Raw genomic sequence first — 27,816 nt, 5'->3', positions numbered from 1 at the left:
TTCCACTTCGGATACAAAGTCACACCCAAGGACACACAATCATTCATCAAACATCCGGGATATCTTCCAGGTTCAGCCTCATTGCACTGTCGTTTCATCATTGAACTCATAAAAGGGCCCCACCGACTGTGATCGTGAGACAAGCCTGGTGGAACTCCATGCGTCACCGTGATCATCATCCCAGATTGGTCAACTTGCGGAACCAATTGGGCATTCTCCCATTACTGACCGGGGGCGCCGCGTAGCGGTCTTCATAGCGACCTTCATACGGCGACCGCATCCCCCGCGCACGCTCGTAGTCTCCACTCCCGGAACTCCGCTCGGAGCGTCGCACCTCGCGCTTCCTGGCGCGGAGCTCGTCGATCTCCTGATCCGTCAGCCCGGGGTATCTGGCTCGCCGACGAGCCCGGCGGCGCAGTTCACGGCGCGCCTCTTCGTCCGACGAGATCGAGCCGCCGTTTGCAGCTCCTTCGGGACCCCCGGGCATATCTAGCACCGTGGTCATCACCGGCGGGGGCTCCGGCGGATCGTCCGCCTGCGAGTCGATCCAGGACGAAGTCTTATCCTTGCGACCTCCGGACATCATGGGTCGGAATCTCTCTGCATCGAGAGGAGGCGCCCTGGACTTCCGACGTCTGGACCGTTCGCCGTCGGCAGATCGCTTCGGGTGATGATAATGGTGAGGTGGGGGAGGGGCAGCTCGATCGGCTTCCATCGTGCCACCGAAATAGAAGTCTCGAGCAGCTCGATCGTCGACGTGCATGGAACGGCGCTTGGACCTGCCAGACTCCTGGATGGGGTCATACATTTCTGCCTCTCGCTGCCTCCTGCGCTCGCGGCGCGGCGCAGCCCTAGCTTCAGCGGCCTCACGGGCCTCTTCCTCTTCTCTGGCACGCCGCTCCCGCTCCTCACGGGCAGCTCGGCGAGCCCTTCGTTCCTCCCGTCGTCGTTCGGCCTCCCTTTCCTCCTCCTCACGCAGCTGACGCTCCTGCATCTCGCGTTCCCGTGCCATTTCTCTTTCTCTGCGCCGAGCGCGCCTCTCTTCGGCCTCCCGCCAGTCACTCTCACGAAGCTGATCGGACGCAGCTTGTCGCGCAGCCCGTCGGGCTCTACGTGCCGCCCTCCTTGCTTCCGCCTCTTCTGCGTCCGTTTCGGGGAACGCTTCTGCCGGCGGAGCATCTGTAAGGAAGCCCTCACCGTCCACATCCGGCATATCATGTCGTCTTCGTCTGCTCTCGTGTCTCACGCGACGAGACTCGCCGCGTTCTGGTTCGGTCATATACCTAGAATCTTCATCCCCGTAAGAGCGAGACTTGTGACGCTCTGGCATCTCAGGGCGGGCCGATCTCCGTAAAGATCCGATCAGCCCCTTGAGACCGCCCGGACCGGGCTCTGGCTTTCTCGGAGCCGTATTTGACCGCCTGAGCCGTCGTTCCCGTGGAGGCTCCACAAATGCAATATCATCAGGCCCAGATAATACTACTGGCCCCTCTTGCTGTAGCTCGTCAAGCATGGCCCTGTCATCCAACTCGTCATGTCGGGACCTCGACTGTGTAGGACAGAATCAGTTACTCAAGTCCACATCTCACTATTTTCACGCGTCTTACCTTGTGGCGGGACCGCCTGTCGGAATGCCGCGATCCTCTTGAACCACCCTCTCTGGCAGCAGAAGCATCGAGATCATCTCTGTCCACCATGACGATATCATCCTCGTCGATAGCATACGGATCAGGCGCAGCTGCAGGGTTATGATTAGTAAAGTAGCAGCGATAAGCCATTGAAAGACATAAATACCTGATCGCCTGCGAGATGCATGAGGCCTCTCTCGTTTTGATGAACCGTTTGCACCCATCATTCTGGCAGCTTTATCCGGCATGTCTCGGTGGTTGTCTGGTGGTGGCGTGGGTAATTTAGTATCGTTCACATCATCGTTCATCTCTACGGAGGGGCGTCTTGATATCGGCCTTGAAGCTTGGGCTCCAGACTTCTTCGTGGACTTCTTCCGAGACGGAGGGGGCATCCCCAGGATAAAGTGGGAGAATGTCATACCTCGGCTATGTCGGGCTTCTCTGCGTCGATCCCGGTCAGAAGTAGATGACTTTTCGACCTCATTCTCACCTTCCCGGGATTGAGGGTGTCTAGTCGACCTCGTTCGCACCATCAGTGGCGGTGAATGCTCTCCCCGATGTCTAGACTCTTTCTGGGGCGTTTTCTTAGATGGGGCGCCAGCCCAGAATCCCCACGAAGCAGCACCAGGGGTGCGCTCCACACGGGTGCGCTCCTTCCTGGGCATCTTGTCAGGTTGGCTTTCGATAGGCTCCGGAGGGGGCGTTGGAGGTCCACCGTGACCTACATCAACCGGTGGAGGATCCGCTAGAAATGCAGCCTGTTCTAGACTGGATACCTTCTTACTCTTCTTCTTTGGCTTCTCAACTTCTGGAGCAGGCGCCTCATCGAGTTCCGGTATAATTTCGCCTTCTTGTTGGATCTCAGCCTCTGGTTCGGGCTCTTCTAGAACAGGGGCAGGGACGTCTTCCACGACTGGAGCAAGGACAGGCTCGGGCTCCGGCTTAATGGCCTTCTTCTTTTTCTTCTTCTCAATTTTTGAGACGGGCACCGGAACAGGCTCGGGCTCGGGCTCGGGCTCCGGTACTGGGGCTGGGGCGGGTTCAGGTTCAGGTTCAGGCTCTGCGACTGGCTCCGGAATGGGTTCAGGAACAGGAACTGGCTCAGGCTCTAGTTCGATCACCTTTGCCTTTTTCTTCTCTTTCTTCTTGGCCTTCTTTGACAATACCACTGGTTCTGGTACTGGTTCCGGTTCCAGCTGTACAGGTTCAGGAATGGGCTCTGGGGCGGGCTCAGGCTCAGGCTCAGGCTCAAGCTCCTGAGCGGGAGGTTCCGGAACAGGAGGTGGGGGAATATCGTCGTACTCGTCGTCAAACGCGTCAGGAAAACTTCCAGGGACCAAGTCACGCGAAGACTTTCTCGGTCGATATGGTTCAGGCTCAATATCAACAATGGGCACTTCCTGGGGAAGCTCAACAACTTCCTCTGGTGAAGGCAGCACGATTTCCTTCGCCTTAGACTTCCCCGCTTTCTCCTTCAATTTATCCTTCCTTACTTGCTCAAGAGACTTGATGCGCTCAGCGACGGACAGCTTGGCTGATGACTTGGTCTTTGAGGTGACAACAGGAGTCTTTGTTGGCGGGGCGGCTTGTTCCTCGACAACTGGTGGCATTGGCGCTTCGGGCGCTTCGGGCGCTTCTGGCATCTGGGGTGCATCGCCAATGTCGATTAGTAAGTCGTCGTCAGCAGGCTTGCTCTCCGGTTCAGGCTCCAGCTCCGGCTCCTGCATAATCTCTATGGGTTTGGCTTTCTCGGCTGACTTCTTTTTCATCGCCTTGGGCTTACCCATCGTTGCTGCTCCGAGAGTGGCCCAGAACCCCATTGAAGCCTTTGGTGTCTCCTCAACCCCAAACCCCTTGCTAGTACTCTTTGGAGGCTTGGCATCATACTCGTCCCAGAGAGGCTCCTCGGGCACGTGCTCTGTAGGCACATATCCTTCTGGCTCATGCGTGAATCCCAGAGAAGGTGGAGTCGGTGCGGGGGGAGGTGGTTCCACTGCAATCTTGCTGCCTTTCTTTTTTTTCTTGTCTTTCCCAGTACTCCAGATACCCCAGCTCGCTTCCTCATAGACAGGTTCGGCTTGTATAGGTGCAGGAGCAGGTTCAGCGATGATCTCTGGTACTGGTTCGGGTAGCGGCTCGGGCTCGGGTTCCACAACAGGTTCAGGTTCAGGTTCTGGCTCGGGCTCATGAACAGGCTCAGGGGCAGGCTCAGGAACCGTTTCTGGCTCTGGGACAGGTTCCTCATGCTTAGCAGCTGGAGGTGGTGGCCATTCAAAATCCTTGCCAGGAATTGGAAGCCCTTTCTTGACTAACAACTTCTCTCTCTTTTTCCGTTCCTTGGAGTTCAGATTTTCCCAGTTGTCGTATAGAGGGTTGTCTGGGATGACTGGGGGTTCTGGTTCAGGCTCAGGCTCGGGTTCAGGCTCAACAACTGGCTCGGGCTCGGGCTCGGGCTCGGGGACTGGTTCTGGTTCTGGCTCGGGAACTGGCTCGGCCTCAGGTTCAGGCTCTGGCTCTACACGCTCAGGTACGGGCTCAGGTACGGGCTCAGGTTCGGGTTCTTGCACTGGCTCGGGCTCTGGTTCCAGCCCGGGCTCAGGCTCAGCGGGCCGAGGAGGAGGCCATTCGAAATCTTTGCCAGGAATTGGAAGTCCTTTCCTGACTAACTGCTTCTCTCTTTTCTTCCGATCCTTGGAATTCAAATTTTCCCAATTATTGTAGAGAGGATTATCCGGTATGGCTGGAGGCGCGGGCTCAGTTTCGGGTTCGGGTTCTAGTACTGGCTCAGGTTCAGGCTCAGGTTCAGGTTCAGGCTCAGGCACTGGTTCTTGCTCAAGCTCAGGTTCAGGTGCCAGCGCTGGCGCTGGTTCAGGCTCAGGCTCAGGCTCTGGTTCGGGTTCGGGTTCGGCAGCCTTGCCCTTCTTCTTTTTCTTGTCCTTCTTGGACAAGCCCCAGGCACCCCAGTCATCCTCTTCTTCTTTCTTTTCCTCGACAGGCTTAGGTTCGGGCTCAGCCGGCGGCTCTGGCGCTGGTTCCTCGACAACTACCTCCTCCACGAGGGGCTCTTCGAAAAGGGCATTTTTCTTGGCCTTCTTATCCTTCTTCTTGGAGGTAGATGTCCAAGCATTCCAGTCGTCTTCAGGGGGAGAAGTGTCAGCCGCTGCCGGTGGCTCAGGTGCAGGAGGCTCCGCAGGTAGCGTTTCTTCAAGCAGGGCGTCTTTCTTTTTCTTCTTCTTGTCCTTCTTCGAAAGTTGTGCTCCCCAGCCCCAGTCGTCGTCGGCTATCTCTGGAAGTTTCTCTGGCTGCGCCTGCGGCTCTGGTTCTGGCGTGGGCTCAGGTTCCTGAACCGGTTCCGGTTCAGGTTCCGTGGGAAGGTCTTCCTCCACATCTTTCTTCTTTTTCTTCTTGTCCTTCTTGCTCACGGTAAAACCACCCCATATGTCATCCTCGGGCTTGGTCTCTTTTTCGCCGCCGCTGGCATTGTCGGTGCTAACAGGTTCGTCGATGGCTCCAAATCCGAATCCCACGCTTGTAGTCTTCGCAGCAAATGACCAAGGGTTGTTGTCAACTTTGCCTTTATCGGGTGTCGCGCCGTTGGCGCCATTTAAAGTGTCCAGACCCCATTTGTTGCCTGTGCCCCAACCCTTGTCCCAACCACCGAAGCTGAAATCAACGTCTCCGGTTGGGGGAGGCAGACCTAAGTCTAGCTGTGGCACATTATCACCCAGACTCACCTCCTGAAATCCATTCGTTGGGGGCGGGGGAGGCACATCGGGGACAGCCTCGGCGCCCTAGAATTTCGGTTAGACTGGATGCAATGGTATGTTTGCAATTTGGGGATGATTTGCTCACATACCTTGCCTTTCTTTTTCTTCTTCTTGCTGCTTGCAGTGGTAAACCCGGCCCAGCTGTCATCGTTCGCGCCATCGGCATCGTCCGCCCAGCTGAGGTTATTGCTGGCTGCAGCTTCTTCGGCAGCTTTCTTCTCCTCTTCCTCTTTTGCCCTTTTCTCCTCCTCTTCCTTAGCCAGTCTCTCCTTTTCCTTGTCTAGTCGTTCCTCTTCTTCCTTGGCCGCCTTTTCCTCCTCCTCTTTCTTCAGTCGCTCTTCTTCCTCCTGTTTCTTCTTCTTCTTCTTGCTCTTTGTGGTTGTAGTGGCCCACGCGTCCCAATCATTGTCCTCTTCGTTGTTCCCGCCATCTCCACCATCTCCACCGTCGCCGCCGTCGCCGCCGTCGCCACCTCCGCCACCTCCGTTGTCGTCCCCTCCATTGCCTCCGTCGCCAGCATCACCGCCCCCGTCGTTGCCATTATTATCACCGTTCTGGTCGTCACCACCTCCCTGATCTTGCTTGTCCCCGCTCTCATCCGGCGGTGGGCTTTTCTTGCGTTGTGGCTGTGAGGTGTTTTTTTTCTTCTTCTTTGCGTGTTCTCGGATACCCTGAATCTTGTCAAAGTCGATCGTTCGAGACGTGGCTTTCTTCTTATCCAAACTCGATGCGGGTTGCGCTGGTGCCGAGTCATCGGCCAGGTCTTTCCGACGAGCGAACGGAGCTAGAGTAGAGTAGTCCGGGGGGAGATCGGTCACAGCTTCGTTGTACGAAGGCGGGGTGTCCTCGTAATACCCATACTCGGGCACCTGGAGATCGGATTCATCTAGTGCTGTGCTCTTCAACACATAGAAAGACTTTTCGGAGGACTCTGATATACTCTTCTATCATGGCATTCCCAGTTAGCCTTTTTTGCGCTGAAATTTGATAATGTATATGACGGGATGCTCAGATAGCTCAAGTCAAGAGGGGCTAGGTCATACCTTGCTATTGCCCGTCGCAAAGGCTCTGTTGCGATTGATGGTTGCAGGGATCTCTCGAACCAATGAGGCGATAGACACCGTGCCCTGATCATGAGGATTCCAGCATGACCTCACGCTGCTTGTCTTCTCTGTCCGGCATGTCGACCAAGACTCCATCGGAGTACGGGTATCACCCCATTTCGACTTTGCGAATTGGCCTTGGTCGAGCATGCGCACGGTCTCCATGCTGGTACGAGCAAGATCAAGCGCATGAGTCTTGAAGGGCGATTGGCCTGCTCCTCTTGAAGAGGCAGTTATCTCCCGTCACCGCAGACTGGAAACACGGGATCTGTACCCTGTTTCCGCGTAGAGATCGGGTATCAGGTGGTAGAATAATCCAGAAATAGAGAGTGCGCCTAACAATGGACACCAAATGAAAGGGTTTAGAGAACTCAGAAAGCCCCCCTTGATATAATTAACAAGCGGCCAGCGCAATCGCAGCCACACTACGCGCAAACTCAGAGGGCCAAAAACGTCACGCTGACGGAGAATTGCAGCCAAAGAAAGGGGGGTGTAGTGGGCCTGCAGGCCTGAGAAAATGCAAAGGACGAAAAGATAAGCGAGCACGAAAAAGGTATATGTTGAAATATGCGAGGAGAAAGCTCGAGAATGATGACGGCAAAGGTTCAGTAGAAAGGGAGAGTAGGGATGCGGAGGCAGGCCATCGAGTCGATGGACCACAAGGCGGTGGACTGGAAGAAACCAAAGAAGAAAGAGAGCGCAAATCTGCTCAATCAAGATCTGGATCCTTCTTCAGAGAATGATTGCGGATTGGCGGGGGTGCGATGCGAAAGCTAGCTCTGGAATGTAAGCTAGTACCGGGGCTTTCAAGACAGGGACGTCAGCCAGCGATCGCGGGTAGGAAAGGGAGGAATTCGGGGAGATGATGGTGGAGTGAAAAGAATCACTGTGTGCAAATCGGAAATTTCGAAGGTCTTACATTTCTGTCCGTCTATGTGATTGACAAGAGTGATTTGCTCCAGCCCAAAAGAAGAACAAACAAAAAAAAAAAGAGTAATCAAAAGAAAAGTACTATAGACCGCGATGAATTCCCCGAGGCCAAAGACGGAGGAGCGTATAGTAGAGTTAGGATGGCGGTGGCTGGGAATGGGACGGCACCGACCACCGGGCTAAGAGATCATTCAGACTGGGGGGAGGGAAATAACAACGCGTGCGAGAGAAAAGGAAGCAATCAGAGTCGTCACTGCTGATCGAACCTGGTCGAGTAGTGCATCAGCAACAATCAAATTACGAGGGTCGAAGGGAGCGAGAAGCAAATAAGAAAGATTGCCAGTGGTGAGAAAGAGAGATCGAGCCCCAAGTCACGCAGGCACAAGCCAGTCACACTCCGAGGGGCGGTGGGCAAACGCGCCTATCGATAACGAGGCCACCCCTCCTTTTGGCCTTTTGGCTGGGTGATCGGAGGAGGGGGAGAGAAGGAACGAGGGGAGATGGCGAGGAAGACACTTACTACTTCTAGTTAAGGGATGTTAGTATAAGTACCGTAGTAACTTCTTGTCAATGCTGTTGCTGCTGCTGCTGCTGCTGCTGCTGCTGCTGCTGCTGCTGCTGCTCCTGTTCTTGACTTGTTGGATGAAGATGTCCATGCTTCCAAACTCACATATAACAGGAAAGATTTCCCCTGGACCGAATTGACTCATGCGCATCGGAACACAAGAGATGCCTTACATTACCGATAGCGGAGCAGGAGGGGAGATATGGAACGTCTTCGTTGTCCACCTCAAGTGGGGACGAAGGGATGGAAATAGTATACAGACTGTCAACACTCAACCTAAAAGGAACACCCGTTCCTTGGTTCGACCTGCGGGCCTGTAGTTTCAATGTGCAGGACTGTACATTGTACATTGTACAGAATGTACAGCACAATGATGCTCAGTATGCAATGGCTCATTCTTGAGGCCAAGCAGCAGGAATCCACTCTCGACCACTGTCTGTGCTACATAGTACGACCGACCCATCAACCCCACGTGCCTCAGACATACTATCTTCTCAACACCACCACCGCAGCAACAGTAGTTCAACTCAACATGAACCACCAGATTGAAACTGCAGGGCTTTCCATCATCCGACATCCTGCAATGGAACCATCAGGCAGCCAAACCACTAAGAAAAAAAAATCTGCCCACCAATACCCTAGGTATACATCATTCAGCGAGGAAAACTCGGGTTCTGTCGAAAAAAGGGAAGCAGTTCTTCACCGCATCGAAGGCGAAGAATAGGCCCGAGCCTATCAAATGCGTGGGCCACTCTGAGAACCCAACGGTCCCAAGCCCCATCTGACGCCAGCCTCCGCTTGACTTTGCTTTTTTCGGTGTTAGTTGATGCGATTGCCTCTACTCTTCAGAAAGGTTTTCGTCCGACTACTGTAGGTGTATCCCAAAAGTGTTTAGCATCGACAGCTGTTCTTGTCGATACCCGCTCGAAGTGCTTGATCAGGAAGTAGATGGTCTTATCCAGAAGGGTATTGAATAAATCTCCACCACTTTTACCTGTACTCCGTAAGTAAATTAAGTTACCGGCTCTCCCGATATCCCGTCCAGCGGCCAAGTCAAGATGCAAGCCCCATCCATCCCTCCGTCCCACTCCAGTTGGCAACACCGCAGGGTGTCTTGTGTCTCTTGTTTTCGTGTCCGGCGTCTACCTCAGAATGTCTCACCATCTTTCTTCAGACGGTGATACAAGCACGGTGCGACTGCGGTTGAACTAGTCAATTGGTCTGCAGGGTGGAAAAAGAAAAGAAGGAGAAAGGAAGAGTCATGAGGAGCTTTGGCCGAAAGCTAATACCCCCGAATCTACCGCCGCAGCCACCGCAAAACCATCATCCCATTGTTACACTCTTAGGTTCAGCCTTATTGTAGTTCAATGCCTTGGAACCCGGAGCTTTCAGAGCTTTCAGAGCTTTCAGAGCTTGCCCCGCACGTAGAGGGCTTGAGGATTCTCCTCCGGATTGAACTGAAGCTCTTTGGCAAAGATCGCGAGTGATTTGTCGGCTATACTGTACATCAATGCGTTCTCGTGCATAGGTCCAACAAGGGAACTGCAATACCATCAGCCATTGCACCGTGCAGAAGCATCAATATACCTCCAGATCACTCTTCCATGGCTCTTGCACTTCGAAAATTGTTCTCGAAACGCGCAGCAGTAGACCTGAAAGGCCCATCGAAGACTCTTCAAGACCATGTAAACAAACCCTCAGAATGTAGCCTGCCTCAACAACACCTCAAAGCTATGCTTGTCAAGCAACTACCACTTCCACCAAATGCTGCTAAAAAGCCTGTTTACACCCCGAGATAATTATTGCAAGGAGACCCGTCCCCAACCGCCAAGCCAGCAGCCCCCAGCTCCAATCCACCGAAGTACATAGTAATAAAAGAATTCCCGCAACGCCATTTCCGCTGATCGACAGTACGGATCTCGCGGGCCCGACAAAAAGATCCTAGGAGAATGTATGCAGGACATATAGCTCAGGGCTTCCGTCCATAACAGTCCCCTCGAGAGAGATTCTCGTCGATTGGGGGTTGCGTGCATGCGGCTTCTGTAATCTCTCCCGGCAGCTGCTTGCAGCGGGTCTAGACTGACCACATCTGTGAGTCACTCTCTTGTCCTGCGTGTTGCTGGCTACTACCTCACCCAAGTAAATGAGATCCGATACGGTTGTATATTGTATCTGATGCAGGATTTTTCAATTTGTTCATGCCCAAGATCCATCTGAGCACATCTGGATCTACCGGAGCCTTCTTCTCTGCGGCTCGAAAGAGGGATTGCGTCATGACGTAGGATGCGATGAGGAGATCCGGTGCGTGGGCTTGGGGTATCAGGGCTCGACCGAAATAGCCCGAGATTTGGTTATTGGAATGAGTTTAGGCGCAGCTGAGGAAACAATTTCACCCGAACTCATTCATTCTGTTTGGTTTGGTTTTCTTCGGTAGACTACAGATGGCAACTTACCCTCCCCGAATGAACTTGGACAAACACAAGACAGGACAGCTGCGGCGGAACCGATACTTGGAGACAGCACAGAAGAGAGAAAAAGAAAACTGTTTGTTTACACAATGTCCCCAGATCCTGCGAGCCTGATAACCCATTACAAATCCCCATACTTAAACAAGTTGCATTTCATTGCTCAACAGAACGATCAGCGCAGGTTTCCAGTGCCATGGTGTGAGGATGGTCGTATCACGGTCTCCTGGTCCCTATCCTTACTCGCGTCGCGCCTTGGGAAGGTTCAAAGGCTCGTCGCCATAGACCTCCCTATACTCGCGAAGGTAACGCTCTTTGTCCTCTCGGTAAGCCTGGTTGTAAGCCTGCCATCTGGTGTTAGTGCTCTCCAACGCGGCCACTGCTACGATTTGATCTTGAACATTACCTTTTTCTCCTCCGGCGACAAGGCCTTCCACAAGGCACTGATACGTTGACTCCGCTCAGCCAAGGGAAGATTGCCGAGGTGAGGATCTTCCAGGATTTGAGTCTTGGTGAAGAGGGCATAAGGATGTAGGGGGCGGGCAACCAGGCGAGGGTCCTCGATCAGGGAAAGTCTGGATTGCCGTTTGCCGGTAAGTTTGACAAGCCTGCGCCGGGCAATGTTGGCATCGCGGATTTGAGCAGGAGTGTAGGTCTTGATCCAATCAGCCATTAATTGCTCGTTCAATTTCTTGTTCTCCTCCGCAATGCGTTCGTATTCCTGGTTTGAAGCCAAATCATTAGCATCGATCTTTCATGTATAGCAAGAAGCTTAGCAGTACCTCGGCCTGCTCAGATCGCAGATTCCGAATGCGCTCTTGGAGTTCATTGATCATATATACGCCCTGCATATGTAATCCCTCCTTGGCAAGTAATTTCCCGGCCTCATTGCGAGCCACAGCATACGCCGTCGTGGGATGCAACCGAGGCGGGGTGAGACATAGGGCCTTGCATTCTTTGATCTGCTTCTTCTTCTCGCGCAAACTCAGCTTCTCTTCCTGTTCGGGAGTCAGAGCTTTCTTCTGTCGCGGCTTCGGCTCCTTCGTGGCCTTCTTCGTGGCCTTCTTCGTCTTTCCTGTCGCCTCATTCGTCTTCTTCACCTTGGCGCTCCCCTTGGACTCGGTCGCCTGCACCTTTCGGACCTTGGGGATCGAGTTGGCCGCCTTGGGCTCTGAAGCCTTGGCCTGAGCCGCAGTCGCGTATGTGTTCGTCAAGCCTCGGGACAGAAGAGGGGCGCGTGCCGCGATTGCACCGACAAACCGACCACGGGATAACATCGAAAGACGTTGAACGTGGGCGTGAGAGATCATTTGACGGACGGGACGTGAGAAAGCATCGCTGATGTTGAGGTGCTGGAGGAACACTCCTCCCTGGCGAACGAGTTTCGCGGGCATGGTTTCGGAACTAACGCTTGGAGGTCAACTAACATAAACACGGGAATATTTATCGGAGTGGAAGATTGAGGAGAAATTCCGAGGGGAGATAGGCAGAGGGAGAGATACCTACCAAATTTTTTGGGCGAATCAGTTCTCCTTCTATATTGAAGGAAGTCTGGCTCTGTTTCTCCTTCGCAGGGGTACAGAGCTCACTGACGGAACCGGAAGAGGTTGGGAAGGTCAGGTAACGGGTGGAGACTGGAAGGCACGCCGTAGCAGGTAGGTAGTTGCCCGCCCGCCCGCCCATACGATCCATACTTAGGTCATAATCCTATCGGGAAGAGCTATCACACGTGACTTGATCAGTCGCAGTCCGATGTCTATGATTCACGTGATGAACGACCTTGCTAACTGCGGCCCGTCCGACTCTCCCAATTAATGCCGGGCCAAGAATACAACCCAACGGAGATACAGCATCTACTCAGCCTTCTCCGACTGAGACTTGCCACCCACGCAACATCGGCATACTAATCACCCGGTATACTTGGAACAGAACTGAATGGAAGGGTAAACATCCACTGCACTATCCTATCCAAATCCAAGTGCTCGAGCTTTCTTGAGTCTCAGTAATACTCACTCATCGTTGGCCTGCAACAATGGCTCGCCACGGGGATACTCGCTCACCATCACCTGTAGGCAGCACATACTCCTCATCCAGACGGAGTCGCAGAGACGATGATCGCTATGAGAGGAGCAGGCGCGACGATGGCAGGAGTTACCGCCGCTCACGCAGTCCGGAGGTGAGTTTTTGTGCCCAAATTCGTCTTATCTTGTTGGAGGCTTTGGTCTAATGTGCTCCCTACCAATTCAGCGTCGGTATCGTGACCGTGAACGCGACCGCGACCGAGACTCCTACCGGAGACGCGACCGCTCAATAGACAGACGTGACGACTACCGCGATGAAGACAGTTATCGCCCCAGCCGTCGGGATCGCTCTCGCGATCGGCGCCGATCAAGAGACCGAGACGACCAGCGGGATTACCGCCGAAGAAGCCGCGATAGGGACTATCGAAGCAGGCGAGAAGATTCCCGTGACCGGGCACGGATACGGACAGATGATTCTGCTGACTTGAAGCACAAGTCTAGACGGGACGACAGCCGGGATCGGGCCAGACGCCCGCGGTCCAGGTCTCGTGATGTAAGCTAGCCCGGCTTTTTACTATTTTATGGATCAAGGCTGACATGCTCATCATAGGCATCGAAACCGTCGACTCCAGCAACACCCGCCGCCCAAACAGAAGACGAGAAAAGAGCGGAACGGCGCGCGAAACTGGAGGCATGGAAACAGAAACAGGCCGCCGAGAAGGAACGCAAACAGCGGGAAGCTGCGGCGGCTGGTGGAGCCAGAAGCATTCTGGAGGAGATTGATAGAAAGTCTGGTCTCTCACCGGCTGTCAGTTCGCCTCAATCCCCGGCAACGCCAGCTGTTGAAGTGGTACCGGCTACGTATGCAGGAAAGTTTGATCCGAAGGCTATCGCAAAGAAGGGAACATCGGCAGCTTCGCCCGCACCGTCTGTATTGGGCAATGATGTTGCTGTTCCACTGCCGTCAAAGCCCTCTGCCACGACCTCTGGCAGTCCCGCTCCAGCTACGAGCAGCTCTTCATGTACGTTCCCGCCTCCCATCCATACTTGTCAGTTCACGACTAACCTGAGCATTCCAGCCACCTTGAAGGCCAAGGGTAATGTAGGAAGATTTGGGCTAGGAACCAGGCAGGCTGGGGAGGCCGAGAAGTCCACTGCTACGCGAACCCTGGGATTCGGAGAGGAGGAGTCAACGCGACGGAAGCTTGAGAGGCTGCCCACCCCACCTCTAGAGGATTCGAAAGATACAAACGGAACTACAGGTGTTTCGGCTGAAGATGATGACGAGGATGATGTCGACATGCATGAGGGGGGCACCGAAGAAGAGAATGCGGCAGCTGCGCGGGCAGCGGCCGAAAGACGAGAGGAGCGTTTGCAATTAGCTCAGTCCACGGACACCTCGCAAGAAGCTAATGGTGACACTGTCATGGAAGACGCAGCTGACAACCAGCCTGGCGACAACATGGAACTTGACGCCCAGGAAGAAGAGGAGGAAGTTGATCCATTAGATGCTTTCATGTCCGAACTAGCCGAAACTGCTCCTCCGAAGAGAGCGGGTGGCGTGAAGTTCTCGCGCGCCAAGGAACAACAGCCGGAGGCTATTTTCGGTGACGAGCACGATGTCGACGTGTCTGCCGTCGGCGAAGGAGATGCCGATGACTTCCTTGCTATAGCCAACAAGGCGAAGAAGAAGAAGGACATCCCCGCAGTCGATCACCAGAAAGTAGAGTACGAGCCGTTCAGGAGAAAGTTCTACACTGAACCCTCTGATCTGGCGCAAATGTCTGAGGAGGAAGCGGCAAGCCTGCGGCTGGAACTCGACGGCATCAAAGTTCGTGGTGTGGATGTTCCGAAACCCGTGCAGAAGTGGTCTCAGTGTGGATTAGGCGTGCAAACTCTGGATGTGATTGAAAAGCTTGGATATGAGAAAACTACCTCTATCCAAGCGCAGGCCATTCCTGCGATCATGTCTGGCCGAGATGTCATTGGCGTGGCGAAGACAGGTTCGGGCAAAACGATTGCGTTCTTGATTCCCATGTTCCGGCACATCAGGGATCAACGGCCGTTGGAGAATATGGAAGGGCCTGTCGGTCTAATCATGACACCTACTCGCGAGCTGGCAACACAGATTCACAAGGACTGCAAGCCATTCCTCAAAGCCCTCAACCTTCGGGCAGTCTGTGCGTATGGTGGAGCTCCCATCAAAGACCAGATTGCGGACCTCAAGCGTGGCGCTGAAATAGTCGTCTGCACGCCCGGTCGTATGATCGACCTTCTCGCAGCTAACGCTGGCCGAGTCACGAATTTGCGTAGGGTCACATACGTCGTTCTCGACGAGGCCGACCGCATGTTCGACATGGGATTCGAACCGCAAGTGATGAAAATCATGGCCAACATCCGACCCGATCGGCAAACTGTGTTGTTCTCCGCCACTTTCCCGCGGAACATGGAAGCGCTGGCTCGCAAGACTTTGACCAAACCGATCGAGATTGTGGTCGGCGGTAAGAGTGTTGTCGCTCCCGAGATCACGCAGATCGTCGAGGTTCGCAACGACGACCAAAAGTTCGTACGCCTGCTGGAATTGCTTGGCAACTTGTACTCGAACGAAGAGAACGAGGATGCGCGGGCTCTCATCTTCGTCGACCGCCAGGAAGCCGCGGATACGCTCCTCCGCGAGCTCATGCGCAAGGGCTACCCATGCATGTCTATCCATGGCGGCAAGGATCAGATCGATCGTGACTCCACGATTGAGGATTTCAAGGCTGGTATCTTCCCGGTTTTGATTGCTACCTCAGTTGCGGCGCGCGGGCTCGATGTCAAGCAGCTTAAGCTTGTTGTCAATTATGATGCGCCGAACCATCTCGAAGACTATGTTCACCGTGCTGGACGTACTGGACGGGCTGGAAACACCGGAACGGCTGTCACCTTCTTGACGGAGGACCAGGAACGATACTCGGTCGACATTGCGAAAGCGCTCAAGCAGAGTGGACAGAAGATTCCGGAGCCGGTGCAGAAGATGGTCGACTCGTTCTTGGAGAAAGTCAAAGCAGGCAAAGAGAAGGCTAGCGCATCCGGCTTTGGTGGTAAGGGTCTGGAGCGACTGGATCAGGAGCGTGATGCTGCGCGTCTGCGTGAACGACGCACGTACAAGACCGGCGAAGAAGGGGAGGAGGAAGAGGAGAAAGACGAGAAGAAGAACGAACAAGCCGAAGACCGGTTCAGCAAGGCCATCTCATCGGTCCAGGCCACGGCGTCAGCGTCGACCAGTATGCCCGGGGTTCCCAAGGGTATTGATCTGGACGGCAAGATCACGGTGCACAAGACCGAGAAGGATCCCAACAGCACGTCGAAGAACCCCCTGGACAAGGTGGGCTCGGCTGTTGCGGATATCCATGCTCGTCTGAGCCGTGCGGGCGTGATGAGATCCGGAGTGCCCATCGACAACCGTGGGCCGGATGCAGGCGCTTTCCATGCCACCTTGGAAATCAACGACTTTCCCCGTAAGCTCATCCTCTACCCAATTCAATCTACAAATACTGATTTCTGCTACAGAGAAAGCTCGCTGGGCTGTCACCAACCGCACGAACGTGGCGAAGATCCTCGAATCCACGGGCACGTCGATCACCACCAAGGGCAGCTTCTATGCGACGGGCAAAGAGCCTGGTCCTGGCGAGAACCCCAAGCTGTACATTCTGGTGGAAGGCGAGACCGAGCTGGCCGTCACGAACGCCATGCGCGAATTGATGCGGTTGCTGAAGGAGGGCACGATCGCGGCGGCGGACAGCGACGCCCGCGCGCCGGTGGGTGGCCGGTACAACGTGGTCTAGTGGCGAATTTCGGAGTGTATTATAGAAACGGTGACCATGTTTTATGTCTGCATTGTAGTAAAAGTAGCCTGCTAGGGTATTCACCTTGCGCCATGCGCCATGCGCCATTCTTATACGGAAATCCATATATCACCGCACATATTAAGAGACAAATCCAAACCAACACAATGACTGCTAAGCGTATCCCAACTCCACGCAGCCCAAAAACAATCAACCCACAACCTCACCACCCACCCAGTATGTACACCACCCACCTAAACCCTCCCTCGATCAAAGCTCACTGCCACCGCCGTGCCTCAGCCGCCCCATCCGCATCACGCGCCGCCACCTCCGCACGACTCGCCTCACTCAACGTCTGCGCCTGGGTCTGCGTCTTCTGGGCGGCCAACTTGGACCCCAATTTGCCCTTGTTGGCCGAGTGATTCGCTGACTCGGCGCGTCTCTATCCCCAGGCAGAGATATATCAGCCGGTGATCCATTTTACCTTCCCCCGTTAACCCTTCAACGGATCTCTGGGAAATCGGGCCGAAGCAGTGAATGTGGGAATGGGGGTGAACTCACCTGCGCCGCCAACGCAGCATTGGCCCGCGCGTCCGCGGTGCCAGCACCCGGTGCCGATGAGGTATTCGCTCCGCCGGAGCCAGAGCCAGCCCCCGCTCCACCTCCGACGGTCCTTCCCCCCGACCCGGAGCCCCAGTTGGTGTGCGAGGTGGATTTGGGGAGCGGTGCGCGGGGGCCGGAGGGGGCGGTGGTGGTCGGGTCGGTGTTCGCGCCGAGGACGCGACCCGGTTGGGCGAAGGCGTCGGGCTCGTTGGAGGACTTCGAGCAGAGGTTTCCCATTTTTGGTGTTGGGTTGAGGTGAAGGTGGAGGTAGTGGTAGCGGCTATGGGGTCCGAGGTGCCGTGCGGGGGTGAGATGCGTGGCGGGTGTTGTTTGCTTGCGGAGGAGGAAGAGGAGGGTGCGGTGCGCTTCGAGTTGTGTTGCACGGTATGGATATAGTATAGTAGGTTGACTGGGGTAATTGCTGGCTGTGGCTGGATGGGTGTGGCTGTAGTAGAGTAATGGGATGCAGGGTCCGTTCGATGGGGTCGGAATTGGGGATACCTGGGATGCCTGGGATGCGGCGGCGATGCGGTGGTGCAGGGCCCGAAGCACGTAGCCCGGGGCCCGTAGGCAGCCGCCGGCACGTGCGGGAGCCGCTAACTCAACGGTCGGAAGGAGCCTTACTTGGGTTGAGGTGGTTTGTTGCTGATTTGCTCATGGCGCTGTCGTTGGTGGGATTTCTCTCCTAATCTCCTCAGCTAAGTCTCTTCGGAGTATTACTGTTTCAGTCTGGCCAGTTGCTGGAGTTGGATAATAGTACTCAGTAACATAATATACTGTGGTTATTGTGTTGAATCTGCCATGCCACTCATTAATATCAGGATTCTGAACCACCAACCTCAGGCATCTATATTCAAGGCGGCAAGCTATTTGGCGGGCAGAATCCGACCCCAGAGATTTCCCGCCCATGCAAGTCTTAAAGTGGATGAATGGACTTCCTGCCAACTCGGACAGATTGACTCTCCCTGTTGTTCCTCATCATTCAAAGCAGACTGAATCAGATATGAATGACTCGAGATAAATCCCACCCATGCAGCCGTCTACACGAAAATACCCGAGACGAGAACTCTGACAAACACGGGGGAACGATTGGCTGCCGCCGGGCCAGACATGACGCCATCTCCCAAGGTCCTCGTTGCTCGACCCCTCGTCCACAAGGTCCTCACTCTTTTCCCCTCCGATTAGATCTTCTTCCCGTCTGTTCTTCCCGTATTGCGACCGTATCGGTACCGAAAATACCTGCCCTATTCGCCCTACTCCCTACACTCACCCCCCCCAAACTCGGCCCTGACTCCTCCCCGAAAGTTCCCTGAAGAATTGGTACTCGTTACCTCCGACTGGTATCTGAGTTCAACATTATCCTAGGACTCGATGGCCTGCTAAATCCCACATCCCACATCGGATCCCTACATGCGCCCTCATGCTGGCCCCCAAGGTCCTCAGGCTCTTTTGCCCGCTCACTCCAGGCGGTCTGTCTTTTCTCTTCACGCCTCTTGGTGATTCTTGCGCATAGTCTCTGTCGCACCACAGGGTTTTAAGCTACCGCTGGAACGATCCATTGCAGATTCTGCTGCTCTAATTGGTATGTGATCTGTCATGCCCGCTCGCGTGGTGGAGGAGGATGACGAGAACTGGGCTGACTTGCCACACCTGCAGTGGGCGACCGAACACCCCCCAAATAGTCTCCAGAACAGACCATCAGTCTATTTTCCCACAAGTCCCCGCTCCTATCGGTCGTCAGGGCGGAGGGTTCCGTAAGACTGTCACTTGATCGACTCCTTCGTTCTTTGCCTTTGCACGGAATTCCCATCCATGACCTTCCCTCCACACGACACCATGGCCTCGCACACGAAGAAAGACGATTTCTGTCTGGAGTGCCACTGGGAGGCATTCCATCTGGATGCCAAAGACCCGGAGGAGCCTACCGGGGCGGAGGCTCCAGTGCCTCAGTGGAATTGTTCCGAGGAGGATCAGGTGCTCCCCCACTGTGAGGTCGGGGAGGACTGCCCCGTGGACGACGATTGCTGTGACATGGACAATTGCTCCGTCACCTGCCCGTCGGTCTGCGACGGGTTCGTCGACTGCGACGAGGTTGCCGTGTGCTCTGTATCACATTGCGACGATGCTCACTGCAACGATTCCCATTGCGACAGCACGGACCCGGTGTGCTTCGACGAGCACTGCTTCGGCAGCGGCAGCCACGCCGACGGCGAGCACAGCCTGGAGGCGTTATTAGCGTTGGGGTCGCCGCTGAACCTCGAGTCCAGCGACCTCCTGGCGTCGACCGCGCTGCCCCCGGTGCCGGGCGAGCCGCCCAAGAGCGTCGGGCTCCCTGCGGCCCCCGGGCTCGTGGGTTCCACAGATGCCTTCTTCGCTCCCTTCGCGCCTGTCCCGGTGTCACACTGTCACGCTCACAGCCACCAGCATTTCCAGTGCCACGACTTCTCCAAGGACGCGCACCACGCCTGGTATCCGATGCCCACCTCGGTCAACCCGGCGGACGTCTTCCACATGATGGGGGTGTGTCCGGACCTGACGGCCTGCCATCACCAGTATCATGTGCAGCAGGTGCCGGATTGCAGTGAACATCCCAAGCCCACGGACGATCCGGCCTCAAATTCATTTACCTGCTTGCACATCAATCCGAACCCGAACCACACCCCTAACCACGATCACGGCCACGGCCATTCCCACGGTCACAGTCACAGCCCCCACTTCCACACCCACCATGCGACCGAGACGGCCGCGATGACCGACCCAACCGCCACACACGAACCGCCAATTCCTAATCCCACGACACACCGCAAACCGTGCCGGACGCACGTCCATCGCTGCCGGACGCACAGCCACGCGCACCACCATTACTCGCCGTACTCGCCGTACTCGCGCCAGTCGCGGTCCAGCGTGAGCTCGCAGCTGAGTCCCGGGGACACGCCGCCTCCGCTGGACGGAGGCTCGTCTTCTGTGCTGACCAGCCCAGAGTACATCCCGGAGGAGGCCCACGTGTGCCGATGGACGACCATCACGGATGGAATCCAGAAGCCGTGCGGCGCCACCTTCTCGGACTCGTGCGGCCTGCAGGAGCATCTCATCGGCAGCCACATGGCCACGGTGGCGGGGGCCAAGGGGACGGGGTATTACTGCTGTTGGGAGGGGTGTCACCGCCCGGACGAGCCGTTTTCGCAGAAGTCGAAGCTGCAGGGCCACTTTCTGACGCACAGCAACTGTACGTTTACTGAGTGTGTCCCCCCGACCATCCTTGCTGACACTGACGCGGGGTAGACAAAAACTTCAAGTGTTCGGTCTGCGGCAAGTTCTTTGCGCGGCAGGCGACGCTGGAGCGGCACGAGCGCAGCCACCGCGGGGAGAAGCCGTACAAATGCGCCGAGTGCGGCAAGTCGTTTACCGACAGCAGCGAGCTGAGTATGTTTTTTTCTTTTTTTTTTTTTGTTTTTTTGCCTGCATCAAGGCCGGTGGGTGACTAACGTGGTGTATAGAAACGCATTCGCGGACGCATACGGGCGAGAAGCCGTTTAAATGCACGTATCCGGGGTGTACCTTTCAGACGGGCGATGTAAGTTTTTACCTGAAGATGAGGAGATGCAAACTGACAGGTGCAGTCGTCCAACATGTCCAGTCACCGTTTGAGTACGTACACAACTTACTTGGAAAAAAAAAAAAAGAGTAAACTGACCGGTCTAGCGCACGGGGAACGACGGCATAAATGCCATTATCCGGGGTGTACGAAGAGCTTCACTCGACACGGTGGGTGCCGCCCGGTGTATCAATTTGATTATAAAACTGACAGGAGACAGATCAATTGAAACGACACCTGAAAAGCACCCACAAAGACAGCGGCAGCAACAGCAACAGCATGGCGATGCCCTCGCCCTCGCCATTGACGGAGCAATTCGGCCTGTCGCTCGCCGAGGTGGCGTGACCTTCCACTTCACTTTCTTCAAAGACAGGACTCCAAAAAAGAAATATTGATACGATATTGATACGATACCCCCAGTATATATGAAGGTTGACGGTTGCAGACCAGGGATGTATTCTAGACTGAATATAGGAATAATCATGATGAAGTCACAAAATCTACCACAATACAATACATACCCCGAGAACCCAACTCATACGTTCGTATAGTATACAATCCACCACCCCCAATCCTTATCCTTTATTCTAAACCCTATTCCTCATGTCCCCTCAATTCCAACCCCTCAACCGCGGCCTTCAACTCCCGCACCCGCTGCCCCACCCTCCTCCGCACCTCCTGGCGGACGGCATCCTCAATCCCCTGCGGATTCAACCCGGTATCGATCTTCACCTCCTCCCCGTCTAGCAACTTCTCCACCCCCGACCGCCCCGCCGCGTCCAGTAGCGACACGTCTCGTGTGTACAGCGTGTACACGGCCAGCAGCTCGTTCAGGGCGTCGCGCGCCGCCTCGCGGTCCGAGGCCGCGTAGATTGTTGCTGCGTCGGTGCTTTCGGTGGCGATTTCGAATTCGTCCTTGGCTGTTTCGTACCTTTCCGCACTCTGTTAGTTGGGGTTGAGCGAAAGGGGGGGCGCTATTCTTATGAGGCATATTATTCGTAAGGGGGTGAAAGGGGTAGGGACTGGGTGGGGGAAGTGGTTTGAGGGAGTCGGGGATTGGGGATTGGGGATTGGGGATTGGGGATTGGGGCAGGGGATGGGGCTGGGCTGGACTGGACTGGGCTGGACTGGACTGGACTGGACGTACAGATCCTGGAGCTCTTCGACGATGATGTCGCTTGTTGATTTACCGGTTGTGTAGGGTCTTCTTCCGCATGGCGGGGTGTGAAGGAGGGGGAGGCGGGGGGTAGGCTTTTGGTGGAGGGTGCGGGTGAGGGTGAGATTATGTCTTTGGGGATTTGCTGCTGCTGCTGCTGCTGCTGTTGCTGCTGTTGATAGAGGTCGGAGACGGAGGAAGGATGCCGGTGGGCGGGATTGAGGGGGGTGGTGGAGGGTGCGCGGCGGGAGCTTGGTGCGGGTCAGGGTGCGGGCGGACATGGTTCTCTTTCTTTGCAGGGTGGGTTCAAGTGCTGGGTGAATTGACGTGGATTGACTTGATGATGGCCTAGTTGATGGATGGAATTGAGTTCAGTGGGTAAGTTAAGCCCAAGCCAAAGCAACTGCACAGTGCGGATTAAAGACGAGAAGGATGATGACATGTGACATGTGACATGTGACATGACATGACATAACGTAACGTCGCGGAGCACTCACGTGCCTGTCTACGTCTACTACAACCTCCACAGAAGTACAACACTCCCGCAAAATCTCCTCCGGAGATCAATGGACTCTATACATCTAACTCAATTGATCTGTATCCTGCTAAGCTAGGTCGTAAACTTCAACCCCCCATTCGCACACACCACACTCCCCGTACACCACCCCGCATCCTCGGAGCACAACATCCCCACCACACCGGCAACCTCGGCCGTGAACCCGGGCCGCCGGCCGCCCATCTTCTCGCGGATCAACCGCTTCTGCTCCTCCGTCAACTGCCCCACCAACGGGTCCTCCTCAAACATCTTGCTACCCGGCGTATTATCCTGGAACCCCTGCATCTGCTGCCAGAACGCCTCGCCGGTGGCGAAGTACATGTCCCCGATGACGGGGCCGGGGTTGACGGCGTTGACCGTGGCGACATCGGCCAGCTCGCGCGCCCAGGTGCGCGTCATCGCCTCGAGCGCCGCCTTGGTGCCGCCGTACACGCTCTGGCCCGTGAAGCCCAGCGACGACGAGATGGAGGAGATGTTGACGATGCGGCCGGCGCGCGGCGGCGTGCGCGGCAGGTACGGGGCGATGGCCTGCGTGAGGAGCAGCGGCGCCAGCACGTTGATCGTGTAGTGCCAGTGGAAGTAGTCGGCGTCGATGGCGCCTTTGGTTGCGTCGTTGAGGAAGCGGTCCTTGCTGACGCCGGCGTTGTTGATCAGGATGTCGATCGTCAGCGATGGTTGTGCAGCGGAGGTGGAGGAGAACTCGGCCTTGGCGACGTCGAGGATGCGCTCGATGGCTGGCGCCGGGTCGGAGAGGTCGGCCTGCACGGGCACGCACCGGATCGAGTGCTCGCGCGCCAGCTGTGCGCAGAGCGACTCGGTGCGCGCCCGCGACGAGTCTGACGTGTAGTTGAGGAGGAGCGAGCAGCCTTTGCGCGCGAGGTTGTGCGCGATCGCTTCGCCGATGCCTAGTAGGGGGTTAGATGGATGCGCTGTAGTCAAAGTGGGTGTAAACTGGCAGGTGCCTACCCCGCGATCCGCCGGTGATGATGGCGAGTTTGCCTGCGAGAATGCCCGACATTTTGAAGGGAGGGGGGGTGTGCTGTGCTGTTGAAAGGTGTAGCGGGGGAAGTGAGGGGAGAAAGTCAAGACTCTGTCTGGCTGCAGCAATTGATATACTTTGCCGATTGAGTTGACTAACTCATCACGGTTAATTTGTTCGTCCAGTGCTCTGGATGGTATGTACCTCCGGATAATTGTTGTTGATCAGCTGGATGCTGAAGATCTCCACTTGCGATGCTACCTAGTCTCGTACTCACCAAGTATACGCCGGGAAATTCCCCAATCGGGCACACTCCGGCGGCACATCTCCATCTCCATCCACAGTAACTACTCCATCCATACATCAAGTTAACACCTCCAGACATACCTACAGCAAGCACATTATACTCAACAACAACAAAACCATCCAGCCTCACTCCAACGCCCAAACCAAAGCTACCCCAACTTCACCCCCTTGAACCGCCTCGCATTCTCCTCAATCGCCCTCTCCACCGGCAACCGCTCCATACTACTCGCCCCGAAGAACCCATGTACGCCCTTGACCTTCCCCAAGACATACTGCGCATCGTCCGGACTGGCCACCGGGCCCCCATGACACAACACAATGACCTCCTCATTGATTTTCACCACTGCATCCCGCACCGCCTGAACGACGGCCACACTCTCATCCAACGATAAACTCGTCTGCGCCCCGATCGTCCCCGAAGTCGTCAACCCAAGATGCACGACAATCACATCCGCGCCCGCGCGCGCCATGCGCTCGCCCTCGTCCACGTTGAACACGTACGGCGTCGTCACCAGATCCAGCTCGTGCGCCAGCCGGATCATCGCCACCTCGCGCTCGTACCCCATCCCCGTTTCCTCCAGGTTGGCCCGGAACTTGCCGTCGATCAGGCCGACCGTCGGGAAGTTCTGGACGCCCACGAAGCCCAGCGAGCGCAGGTGCTGCAGGAACGGCCGCATGTCGCGGAAGGGGTCGGTGCCGCAGACTCCCGCCAGGACGGGGGTGTTTTCGACGATGGGGAGGACTTCGGAGGCCTTGGTCTGGTTAGCTTCTGGTGTTGGGGGGGAGAAAGGGAGGGGGGCGAGGGGCGAACCATGTCGACTACGACCGCGTTGGCATCGGAGTAGGGCATCATGCCCGCCAACGACCCCCGGCCGGCCATGCGGAACCGGCCTGAGTTGTAGACTAGGATCAGGTCGGCGCCGCCTTTTTCGATGAATTTGGCGGAGAGCCCAATTCCTGTTTTGGGGAGAATTTAGTTGCTGTTTGGATGGATGTTGGGACAGTAGGAGGGGGGGGTACCAGCTCCGGCGCCGACGATGATGGAGCCGTCGGCGATGGTCTTGCGCAAACGCGCGAGGACTTCTTGTCGGGTTGTTGGGCGCATTTTCGTTGGATTGTCGTTTGAGCAGAGAAGATTCGTTGGCAGACAAACGACGGTGGAAAGGAAACTGGGAGGGGTGGAGGGGCACCGTTAAAGAGGGGAGAGAGGAGGGGAGGGGCAAACAACATCATCGTGCATACTCTCTCTCCTCTTCATACATCATTCTCAACCCCACCTCAGCCCTCATTCGATTACCTTCTTTAATCAGCACAACAACACCACCATCCACACATTGATCTATGACTATGTCCCCATAGCTAAATCAAATCCTACCATCATAACAATACCAAAATGACAGACCGTCCCACCGTCCTCCTAATCGGCACCTGCGACACCAAATGGGCCGAACTGCAACACACGCGCCAGCAACTGCTCGCAACCCCGACCACCCCCCGCCCAACCGTCTTGCTGCTCGACATCGGGCGCGAGCCCTCTCACCACGAAGAAATCAGCATCCCCCACCCCTCCCTCCCCTGCCAGTTCGACATCAAGAACAATGACCCCGAACCTGAACCCAAAGACTACGCCTCCCTCCCGCGCCAACTCTACCTCGAAGCCGCCACCGCGCGCACCCAGCGCACCATCGCCTACCTACGCACCCGCAACCAGCTGCACGGCATCCTGGCCCTGGGGGGCAGCTGCGGCACGACCGTCGCGACAGCCGCCATGCGCGCCGCGTGCCCCATCGGGTTCCCGAAGGTGATGGTCTCGACGATGGCGAGCGGGGACATAGGCCCCTACGTCGAGGAAACCGACCTGACCATGATGTACAGCGTAGTCGACATCGCGGGGACCAACGCCATCCTCACCAAGATCCTGGACAATGCGGCCGCGGCCGCGGCCGCGATGGCCGCCGTGCAGTTCCGGCGCGACCAGCAGGACCAGCAGCTCCTGGACCGGTGCCATCCCCAGGGCCACATTACCGCCCAAGAACCCCGGCAAAGGGTTACCGCCGCCGACAGATCCCGGTGGCCCGTCAAACCCACCCCCAAACGAATCGGAATCACCATGTTCGGCGTGACCACCCCCTGCGTCACCGAGATCCAGACTCTCCTGGCTGCGTCGCCTACGGCCACGGAGGTGTTCATCTTCCACGCTACCGGGTCCGGCGGGAAGGCCATGGAGCGGCTGATCCGCGAGGGCGAGCTGGACGCCGTGATCGACGTGACCACCTCCGAGGTGGTCGATGAGCTGGTCGGCGGCGTGCTCTCTGCTGGTCCAGATCGACTCGATGCTGCCGCCGCCGCGGGCATCCCGCAGGTGGTCAGTGTGGGGGCTTGCGATATGGTCAACTATGGGCCGCCGGGGACGGTGCCGGAGCGGTTCAAGGGACGGCGGATTTGGGAGCATAATTCTACTGTCACGTTGGTGAGAACATCCCCTGAAGAGAATCAGAGGGTTGGGGAGTTTCTGGTGGGGAAGTTGAAGAAGGCAAAGGCGCCGGAGCAGGTGGTGGTCGTGCTGCCGACAAGGGGGTTGAGTATGTTGGATGTCCAGGGCGGCGTGTATTGGGATCCCGAGGCGGATGAGGTGCTGTTTCGCACGGTGGAGGAGGGGTTGCGGGGGTCCGGGGTGGAGGTGGTGAGGAGGGCGGAGGACGTGAATGCCCCGGCGTTTGCGAGGGGGTTGCTGGAGGTGTTGGGGAGGGTGATGGGGTGTCGGTTGGTTTGATGTTGCCGTTGGGAGGGGGTATGGGGGATTATTGGTTCGTATGCAAGAAGCAGGTCAGGAGCGTGTTGGTGGTGTGGTTTGCTGGAGGTGCAAGAATGATACTACTGTTGATATGTGCGTGTGCATGGAAGTATGGTGTCTATGGTAAATAACATAATGAAAGAAGAGACTGGCTTATTCTTGCTAGAAGTATGCTAGTATCTGCTCTCTCCACGCTACAGGATCACTCTTGAACAGAACCAGGGACAGTACCAGTGCCCTAACTCCAGTAAACCCCATCGCCACAGCTGCCACGAGCATGACCCCAAGAAATGCACCATACCTCCTCTCCACCCCCAAGCCACGTCCCAAAATCAACCGATTGCGCAAGGCCACAAGTCTTGTATTCCGCCCAGTACATCAGCCAATCCCCACCATCCCACCACCAGCCCCATCGCAAACGCACATCCTACCATCCCTCCACCAAGAATCCTCAAACCCCCCAAAATACCATGGCGCCGGGAGTCACCGGACCACCGTAAACCACAACCGCACCGCATTCCCGTTTCTGTTTGCGGGCTTGCATTTATGCTGTTTGGTCTGTCGGCCACAGCGGAAGCGGGGGGGGGGAGGGGGGGGCTGCTGTTTGCTAGCGCAATAGTTAGTAAAGGGTTGGCAGATACAGTACCAAGCTGAATTCTTAGGGTTTCATTGTAGAAGAAAGGATCCTTTTTGGTGTGTGTGTATGTGTGTGTGTATGTGTGTGTTCTATGTATACGTACACATACATGTGTATTTAACACCAAAAGTAATCGCCCAGCTGCTTCTGTTGTCTAAGATATAGTCAGAACTGCAGGTTTAGATAAGGGTTTGGAATAAGGCATTTGATCCCGAAAAGTCGATGTTGGTGACGTTCGAACAGCGAGTTGTGGTTTTATCCCATCCTGTCAAAATAGGGGCCACATAAAAGTATATCAAAACCCAATCAGCAATAGCCACAACTTCGCATGCATATATACCGCCTGGGAGCTACTGAGTAAAAGGATGTTAGAACAACCTAAGTTCTATGTGAACCAGTCTGATCTATCTCCTAGTCCGAATGTTAGGACTCATTGTCGCCATCATTGATAATAATCAGCCAGTTAGACCGTCATCCGTCCAGGTGTATGCCTTTCTGATCGCGTGCGACAGATAGAGTGCGACATGGTTATACTAGCCTGTGGGTAAATATACTACTTATTGTATGATGATGCTAACACCAGGGGGCTTTGCAGCATGTTTACCAGCTATACGCCCGCCAAGCTGATATATAGAACACTTGAAGATGTTATTACCAGGGACTAACTTATTCTAAGAATAGTCTTTCCCTTTCTGAACAAGTCTTTGCCTAATATCATCCCTAATATAGCGTCGGCGTGATTATACAGTACTAGTATATACTTTAGGAATCTGGCTTTCAGGCACTGGCAGCACAAAATCAATCAATCCATATCTTTGAACATTTGGACCAACTAGACAAAAATAAAGTATATAATAATAAAACGTCTTCTCCGCGTATATTTC

General features: G+C 55.6%; 8 protein-coding genes across 8 annotated transcripts; 3 read left to right on the top strand and 5 right to left on the bottom strand.

The window, feature by feature from the left end:
• Window positions 1–175: 175 nt before the first annotated feature.
• Window positions 176–6,663, bottom strand: BO82DRAFT_364557 (uncharacterized protein; the record flags this gene model as incomplete). The annotated part of the gene is made up of 5 exons (XM_025636957.1): window positions 176–1,549; window positions 1,608–1,738; window positions 1,795–5,419; window positions 5,485–6,339; window positions 6,439–6,663. The coding sequence occupies 5 exons, from the start codon at window positions 6,661–6,663 to the stop codon at window positions 176–178; spliced, it is 6,210 nt and encodes a 2,069-aa protein (XP_025492147.1).
• A 4,001-nt stretch (window positions 6,664–10,664) lies between these two features.
• BO82DRAFT_354111 (uncharacterized protein) lies at window positions 10,665–12,099 on the bottom strand. The gene is made up of 3 exons (XM_025635130.1): window positions 11,965–12,099; window positions 11,241–11,862; window positions 10,665–11,179 (listed from the first exon to the last, which is right to left on the bottom strand). Exons 2-3 carry the CDS (start codon window positions 11,850–11,852, stop codon window positions 10,841–10,843), a joined length of 951 nt encoding a protein of 316 aa, XP_025492146.1. The 5' UTR covers window positions 11,853–11,862; window positions 11,965–12,099; the 3' UTR covers window positions 10,665–10,840.
• A 391-nt stretch (window positions 12,100–12,490) lies between these two features.
• Window positions 12,491–16,306, top strand: BO82DRAFT_282827 (DEAD/DEAH box RNA helicase; the record flags this gene model as incomplete). The annotated part of the gene is made up of 5 exons (XM_025631383.1): window positions 12,491–12,634; window positions 12,706–13,032; window positions 13,090–13,501; window positions 13,559–15,979; window positions 16,032–16,306. The coding sequence occupies 5 exons, from the start codon at window positions 12,491–12,493 to the stop codon at window positions 16,304–16,306; spliced, it is 3,579 nt and encodes a 1,192-aa protein (XP_025492145.1).
• Window positions 16,307–16,583: 277 nt separating this feature from the next.
• Window positions 16,584–17,146, bottom strand: BO82DRAFT_401868 (uncharacterized protein; the record flags this gene model as incomplete). The annotated part of the gene is made up of 2 exons (XM_025639284.1): window positions 16,584–16,748; window positions 16,868–17,146. The coding sequence occupies 2 exons, from the start codon at window positions 17,144–17,146 to the stop codon at window positions 16,584–16,586; spliced, it is 444 nt and encodes a 147-aa protein (XP_025492144.1).
• A 1,599-nt stretch (window positions 17,147–18,745) lies between these two features.
• Window positions 18,746–20,849, top strand: BO82DRAFT_374330 (C2H2-type zinc finger protein; the record flags this gene model as incomplete). Its single annotated transcript, XM_025637416.1, has 6 exons — window positions 18,746–20,135; window positions 20,192–20,332; window positions 20,407–20,483; window positions 20,530–20,557; window positions 20,612–20,690; window positions 20,783–20,849. 6 exons carry the CDS (start codon window positions 18,746–18,748, stop codon window positions 20,847–20,849), a joined length of 1,782 nt encoding a protein of 593 aa, XP_025492143.1.
• Window positions 20,850–21,098: 249 nt separating this feature from the next.
• Window positions 21,099–23,234, bottom strand: BO82DRAFT_364551 (SDR family NAD(P)-dependent oxidoreductase; the record flags this gene model as incomplete). Its single annotated transcript, XM_025636956.1, has 4 exons — window positions 21,099–21,435; window positions 21,652–22,008; window positions 22,305–23,121; window positions 23,183–23,234. 4 exons carry the CDS (start codon window positions 23,232–23,234, stop codon window positions 21,099–21,101), a joined length of 1,563 nt encoding a protein of 520 aa, XP_025492142.1.
• Window positions 23,183–24,706, bottom strand: BO82DRAFT_391918 (TIM-barrel enzyme family protein). The gene is made up of 3 exons (XM_025638593.1): window positions 24,522–24,706; window positions 24,313–24,458; window positions 23,183–24,253 (listed from the first exon to the last, which is right to left on the bottom strand). Exons 1-3 carry the CDS (start codon window positions 24,604–24,606, stop codon window positions 23,651–23,653), a joined length of 834 nt encoding a protein of 277 aa, XP_025492141.1. The 5' UTR covers window positions 24,607–24,706; the 3' UTR covers window positions 23,183–23,650.
• A 60-nt stretch (window positions 24,707–24,766) lies between these two features.
• Window positions 24,767–26,486, top strand: BO82DRAFT_70737 (Tm-1-like ATP-binding domain-containing protein). Its single transcript, XM_025641482.1, has one exon. It carries the CDS (start codon window positions 24,895–24,897, stop codon window positions 26,272–26,274), a length of 1,380 nt encoding a protein of 459 aa, XP_025492140.1. The 5' UTR covers window positions 24,767–24,894; the 3' UTR covers window positions 26,275–26,486.
• Window positions 26,487–27,816: the final 1,330 nt, after the last annotated feature.

The sequence above is a fragment of the Aspergillus uvarum genome (genome assembly GCF_003184745.1).
Source record: "Aspergillus uvarum CBS 121591 unplaced genomic scaffold BO82scaffold_25, whole genome shotgun sequence".
NCBI lineage: Eukaryota > Fungi > Ascomycota > Eurotiomycetes > Eurotiales > Aspergillaceae > Aspergillus > Aspergillus uvarum.
This window is presented reverse-complemented; position numbering and strand designations above follow the sequence as displayed.

Excerpts from the sequence above, each read along its gene's own strand:
- BO82DRAFT_354111 (XM_025635130.1), bottom strand. The coding sequence starts at position 11,852 with ATGCCCGCGAAACTCGTTCGCCAGGGAGGAGTGTTCCTCCAGCACCTC. Across the intron at positions 11,180-11,240 it reads TGCGATCTGAGCAGGCCGAG|GAATACGAACGCATTGCGGA; the intron begins GTACTGCTAAGC and ends GCTTCAAACCAG.
- BO82DRAFT_70737 (XM_025641482.1), top strand. The coding sequence starts at position 24,895 with ATGACAGACCGTCCCACCGTCCTCCTAATCGGCACCTGCGACACCAAA.
- BO82DRAFT_391918 (XM_025638593.1), bottom strand. The coding sequence starts at position 24,606 with ATGCGCCCAACAACCCGACAAGAAGTCCTCGCGCGTTTGCGCAAGACC. Across the intron at positions 24,459-24,521 it reads CATCGTCGGCGCCGGAGCTG|GAATTGGGCTCTCCGCCAAA; the intron begins GTACCCCCCCCT and ends TCCCCAAAACAG. Across the intron at positions 24,254-24,312 it reads ACGCGGTCGTAGTCGACATG|GCCTCCGAAGTCCTCCCCAT; the intron begins GTTCGCCCCTCG and ends AACCAGACCAAG.